This window comes from Bidens hawaiensis, unplaced genomic scaffold (assembly GCF_021521415.1).
Source record: "Bidens hawaiensis isolate Kalapana, Puna unplaced genomic scaffold, B.hawaiensis_p1.1 tig00000780_1, whole genome shotgun sequence".
Taxonomy (NCBI): Eukaryota; Viridiplantae; Streptophyta; class Magnoliopsida; order Asterales; family Asteraceae; genus Bidens; species Bidens hawaiensis.
Genome location: NW_027491045.1, coordinates 3,694,802 through 3,701,729, shown reverse-complemented (window position 1 = coordinate 3,701,729; position 6,928 = coordinate 3,694,802). Strand labels below are relative to the sequence as shown.

At 31.2% G+C, this 6,928-nt stretch overlaps 1 protein-coding gene across 1 annotated transcript; it reads right to left on the bottom strand.

Moving 5' to 3' along the window:
• Positions 1-2,462: 2,462 nt before the first annotated feature.
• LOC143535875 (protein TIFY 10B-like) lies at positions 2,463-2,747 on the bottom strand. The gene has a single exon (XM_077030012.1). It carries the CDS (start codon positions 2,745-2,747, stop codon positions 2,463-2,465), a length of 285 nt encoding a protein of 94 aa, XP_076886127.1.
• Between the last annotated feature and the right edge of the window lie 4,181 nt (positions 2,748-6,928).

The following is a 6,928-nucleotide window of genomic DNA, read 5'->3' as shown; positions in this document are numbered from 1 at the left end:
ACACTTTATAAACATAAAAAGGACTTATTAAACATTCATAAGTCATACGGAGGGGAAAATAAGAAATCCCAAACACACCCTTATTTGTCTTTGAAACTCACATTATAAAATCCATATGTTAGACACCTATGACTAGGGGTGCCCAAAATACCCGAACCCGATTAACCCGACCCGAACCCGAATAAGCTAATTCGGGTCGGGTTAATAGGGTCAAAAAGTATTAATCGGGTTAACCCGAATAACCCGAATTGTTAATATGGTCGGGTTTCGGGTTCATTTTTGGAAAAAGTTCGGGTTTCGGGTTAACCCGAATAACCCAATTAGTGGTGATACTTAACTTTAAATACAATGATGAAAAGATGAAATAAGCACTGTTAAGGCAATATTGAAAGCTTTATAAAGAAGTTAATTATTCTTATTGTTCATGAAACGTTCGATGGAAAGTTTATTTATGTTGTGCTCATTTAATTAAACAAACGAACATGAACACATGTTTCACTCGTTCATCTATGTTCGTGAACGTTCGTTTATGATCGTTCATTTAAGTTTGTTTGCGTTCATTCGTGTTCGTTTACATATTAATAGAAAATTATTAAACGTTATTTGCATTTAGAAATTATATCACCCTAATGTGTTTTATATTTGTTTGTTTTTGTTTATTTAAATGCGTTCATTTATCTTCGTTTATGTATGTTTGTGTTCGTTAATGTATGTACATATATGTCATTCATGTTCGTTTATCTTTGTTTAAATATTTTCGTTTATGTTCGTGAATTGTTCGTTTAGATTTTAAATAAACGAACATGTTTGGTTTTTAACTAACGAACATGAACATAAATATTTGTTTGATTAAGTGTTCGTGTTCGTTAAAAGTTAAATGAACGAACACGGACATGCATTTGTTCATGTCCGTTTGGTTCGTTTACAGACCTATATGCAATTATAATATAATTATTTGTAAAAGAAATTAAAAAGTAAGTGGAATAAGAAATTTTGCAATTTACAAGTTACAAACACAAAAAATAGCTTAAAATTATAAAGTAACATGGTTAACACGACTAACCCGGACCTTAATAGGGTCGGGTTGCGGGTTATATATTTTTTAAGGAAAACCCGACTAACCCGACCCGATTAACCCGAACCCGATCGGGTTGACCCGATTAACACCCTTACCTACGACACAACTCGCATCTACTAGTTATTAATAAAGAAAAAGTCAGTGAATTATAAAAAAAGAGGCACATTATATTTAAAATTTTAATTTATGCATGAATACTTGTTGATCGGGTTTCCGTTCTATATATTGTATATAGTTTGTTTTAATTGGTGTTGTTTGACACGTGACGGTTTTATATAGGTCCGACATGACTCAAATCTAGGCTCCAACTTGACTCAAATCTAGACTCCAACTTGTATAAGTTAGTTCGATATAAACTTCAAGCGAATGAATCTCAAATAATTAATTATTGAAGGATTAACACCCATAATTAAAAATTCATCCATTATAGAATTTCTTGATCTTTCAAGTTATAAATGTGGCACGTTATGTCAAGTCTCACGAAGTATAGTAAAGTACACATCACATATGTGCCATAATTATTAATTGTGTACTTTGTGACTTGTAACGGTCTTATGTCCTAGAAAAATTGAAAACATTTTCAAGCTTAAAATTCTAATAAATATCAACAATAAAAACCCACAAAAAAATCAAAAAAATATCAATATGATAATCATTAAGCTAAGCACGTTATCAGTCGTCTGATTATGAAACACATTACCTAACACTAATAAAGTTGTCGGAGGATTTTCCCCTTTCGGGTTTCCTCATGGGAAGATATTGGGTTTGAATCTTAGGAGTGTTAAACTAATTATGGACGGTTTCCAAAGCTTAAACTTAAGCAATGATAATTGACAGGCCTAATGAGTTATCACTAGTCAGACCTAGGGGTGTGCATGGCCGCATGGGTCGTCGGTTTGGGACAGTTTTGAGTCAAACCATAACCATAACCAACATTGTGGTGGTTTTGATTAATCAGTTTTAAAGGTTATAGCGAGCCGGTTATGGATCGATTAACTGTAACCAAAACACAGTAAACCGAATATTAAAAAAATGGCTTTATATAATCCAATAATTAAATTCAAGTTAAACCGATAACAAGCGTTGAACCAAAATCATCAAAATGGTATAATCCGACTATATTATTGGTGCAGGTTAATCCCAATTCCCAAACATAGTTGTTGGTTAAATAAATGAGCTGGTTCGGCTATGACGGGTTTAGAATAATCTTTAACGAAAACCAACCCGTCGGTTATATCAGTTATCAGTTAAAATCAGTCCGGTTATGGTTTAGTTAACGGTTATAACAAACACTAGTGAAGCAGTTAATGGAAAAAAATGAATTGAAATCATCCATCAATAAACAAAACTATAGCTACAAACAGAATTCTGCAATATCATGAGGCTACAAATTCAGATCAAACTTATGATTCAAACTCAAACTCGAATCCACCATTAACCGATTCCGCACCTGGTACGGAGCTCTTTCACTCGCTCGCTCCTTCCTCTTCGCTAAAAACTTATGCAGCGACGATCGTCTCGCAATTGGCAAATCCGAACCGTTCATTTCGAAAGCTTCATAAGGAGAATGCGAGTTCTGATAACTGCTAGCGGTTAAAATAATATCTCTGGCTTTATCTGCAGATACATTATCAAACACTGCAACTTGTCCTTTGTAGAAAATAGTCATTGGACCTGTGCTGGATTATGGTGTTGAATCGGATGGATTACGGAAGGAGTCTATGATCACGAGTTGTGGAAGGTGTGTAACTGTAACGGATTTCGGTGTTGTGTTGATCGGAGTTTCGATTTTGCTTAAGAAATCGATAGTTGTCTTGTTCGTCTCCGTTGCAGGTGAATATAGATTTTGTTTTCCTGTAATGAATCAGGTGAAAAAATGTTAGATTATTTGAGATTTTCAGTGATTTGATTTGAGTTTAATCGAAAAATTGAAAATAACTAGGCCAGTAAACGAACCGAGTGTTTATGAACACTTCGGCTAGGAGTTTGTTTATGTTCGTTTACATAATAAATGAACTAACATGAACAAATTCTTTTGTTCATTCAATTACAAATGAATAGGAATACATGTTTCGTTCGTTCGGTTCGGTTCGTTTACAAGCCTAAAATAATTACTCAGAAATACTCAAATTTATGTCTGTAAACGAACCGAGTGTTTATATTTATGTCTGTAAACGAATGAATACATGTTTAGTTCGTTCAGTTCGGTACGGTTCGTTTATAGGCCTAAAAAATCACTCGGAAATACTTAAATTTATGTATGTAAAAACCGAGTGTTGAAATTTATGTATGTAAACGAATAAATACACGTTTTGTTCGTTCGGTTCAGTTCGTTTACAGACCTAAAAAATCACTCGAAAATACTTCAATTATGTATGTAAAAACCGAGTGTTCATGTCTGTAAACGAATAAATACACGTTTTGTTCGTTTGATTCGGTTCGTTTACAGACCTAAAAAATCACTTGGAAATACTCATATTCATGCCCGTAAACGAACAGAATATTCAAATTTTGTGTTCAATTAATTAATTAATTAAACACAAATAGTTACAAACACACGTTTTGTTCAATCAATTCGGTTCGTTTACATGCCTAAAAATATCACTCAGAAATACTCAGATTCATGCCTGTAAACAAACCGAATATTCAAATTTGTGTTCAATTAATAAATTAATTAAACACAAATAGTTATAAACACATAACACACGTTTTGTGTGTGTTTTGTTCATTCATGCGGTTCGTTTACAGGCCTAGAAAAATAATAAAACAGTCACATCTTACATCTAAGCCTAGAAAAATAATAAAACAGTCACATCTTACATCTAAGCCTGTAAACGAACCACATGTTCATGACGTTCATGAGTCATGACGTGTTTTTAAACCATGAACATAACAAAACCTTGTGTTCATTTAATTAAACGAACGAGTTCGCATTGATTCCGATATCTTTTAAACTGCCTTTCTCTTTGAGAAACAAACTTAACCGGTTACACGTCATCGCAAAGGTGGACTTATTATCTTTGCCGGTACCGGAATAATATTTGTTAGCTGTAGACATATTATATTGATCGGAATAATATTGATATTATTATTAGAGAAGATATAATGTGACGAGAATATGAGATGAGATGAGATGAGATGAGATGAGATGAGAGAGGTTTGAGGTTTTATATTAAAGGCAGTTAGTTGTTGAAGAGAGAAAAATAAGCACGTGTTAATTGTGTTTAATATGAAAAGTGTATAAAATTTATGAATTTCGGCTGAGAAATAGCGGGAGAATCAAACACGAGATTTACTCTGAGTCGACATTAGGCAACAACTTTTATTTTATTTTATTTGTAGTCATTATATTTTATTAAATATAGATAGATGCCTAACTTGAACTATTGAGAGTATCGAGCTACTAGAATTAACCATTTATGATTGTTTTAACTAGGAGGTTATGTTAACTCACGTGTTGTGGTGGGAATTTGATAGGTATAGATCGTTGTGGTATTTTTTTTTGTTAAAATTAGTTATTATTAGTTTGTTGATAGTTAAAGTTAGTTATTATTCTTACTAGGATACTGGTCGTGTTACACACGGGTGGAAAATATTTCAGATGTTATATATATATGCAGATATCACAAAAAAAAATTTATCTTGTTCTTTGTAAAACCACAAAATATAGGAAAAATATGTATAAATGGTGGAATGATAAATTGTTATACAAATCATTGAATTGTTAAAATAATAGTTATACTAAAAAAAGGAACACAAAATCAGTTATAAATAATTAATTGCAGTCAAAATCGGTTTTTAAATCATTTGAAAGAAAAATAGTTGGTTATGATTATTAAAAACAATAATTAGTGAGGTTTGATTCTAGAAAATATTAATTTGTGAATTATGTGGTAATTTTATATATGAAAATCATATGACTTGGAAGCCTATGTAAACATGCAAGTTGAAGGCTATGTAGATATCTTGTATTGCTTAAATATAATAGTAAGATTTAATATTTAATTCAACTTTGTGAGTGAATCAACTATCATGTTTTTCCATATGTATAAATGTAAAAACCGGTGCAGGAAATACAAACTCTAAAATTGCAATGTTAATTTAGGTTTGTAATTTCCATTGTTTGTGTCGCTTAATTTCTAAATAACTTGCATGTATTTGTTAAGAAATATGTTTAAGTATATTACGTGGTCGGTGGTTATCGCAGTTCTTTACCTAGTACGTAGTCTTTGTTTTTTAACAATTAACAACTCTCTAATTAGTCTCCACATTTATATAACAAAAAAATAGTTGGATTTTGGACATTTTACATATATAACTTTTCCACAAGTTGTGGAGATTGATATAAACAAATAACGTTGAATTTGTCTAAACCAATCCTAGATTACACCTATTAAATTCCTCTAATACTCTATCGTGAAGATCAAACCTTCACCCCGTAGGACAAAGGGGGACACAAATCATATCATGCCAAAGCTCTTTTCGTAAACAACTCATGTTGATTTTTCATTGAATGTAGCAGCATATATCAAGTTGTGTAATTATATATATTCCTAAAGAAACACGCATGGTGGGATTCAAGTGGTTGAGTCCCTACAGGGTATCGTTGTTTGGTTGTTGATAGCGTTAGTACTTGTTTTAGCCATCATGCTATTTTGATTGGTAGAAAGACTAGTAGGAAGTGGTTTATCAATTAAAGTTGATCCTCAAACTAGAACCAAATGATTAATAGTTAACACGATCAACATTTTGCAGTAACTAAATTACCATTGATGGAAGAATCTATTAGCATAACCAAGTTACTTTATACGCCAACAATTCATCATCAACCTACCATAATTAAGAGAACCATTAAATTGCCGATTCGACACATTCTTTCAAAAAACATCGTGTCGTTTCACAAAAATGTTAGCATGGTTCACAACATATAACACAACTTTTGTTCTATTTTGGCATATAGTTTTATTTTAGAAGGGACTTACACACTTTAGAGGGATAAGTTGGTATCTTTGCTACTTCTAATTCGGGTAGTTTTTTTTTCAAGGCCAAACCTAAATCAAGTAAAAGTTTGGTTAGCTTTAAAAGGTTGAGTTTTTTGTGTTGGATTGATTTTTGAATTAGGTATTACGATTAATTCAATTTATGGTTTAATAATTGCTCAAACATAATCTTAACTAGCATAAATATCTTTTACATACTTATATCATAGCTATTATAACCTAGTTTTGAAAAATAGTTTACTTTGTCATTACATTTTACAATTCACAAACTACGAAAAAAATAAGATGTATAAACATTACAACGGGATAAAGATGGAATAGTACAGATTTATCATTCTATAAAATCTGTATTACTCTTAATTAACAAAACAAAAACAATGGTATAATTAAAATATTACTTTAGTATTTTATGAATCATTACGCTTAATTAAAATGTCTAAAAACTAATAACAATACGATAGAAAAGTGAAAACAAACACAATGATATTATTAAATATTACTTTAGTACTTTATGAATTCAAATAGGAAAAAAGAACATTTGGTTCCCATGAAATAAACGTGACTGGTGCCACCACAGAAACAGATGTATATTATTAAAATTCATTTCCAGTATTATTTATTATACCGACAGAAACAAAATGCAACGTGAAACCCGACATACCGAACGTTTTGAAATAAATAATACACGTACAACTATTAAACAATACTTACAAGAAAATGATAGATCAAAGTTTTTTTTATGTACACATTATATGTTTTTGTCATTCAATCCAAAAGACACAATAACATGAATTGCAAGTTGCAAGTTACAAAATTAAACTAAACCTAAGTACCTAACACTATAAATAAT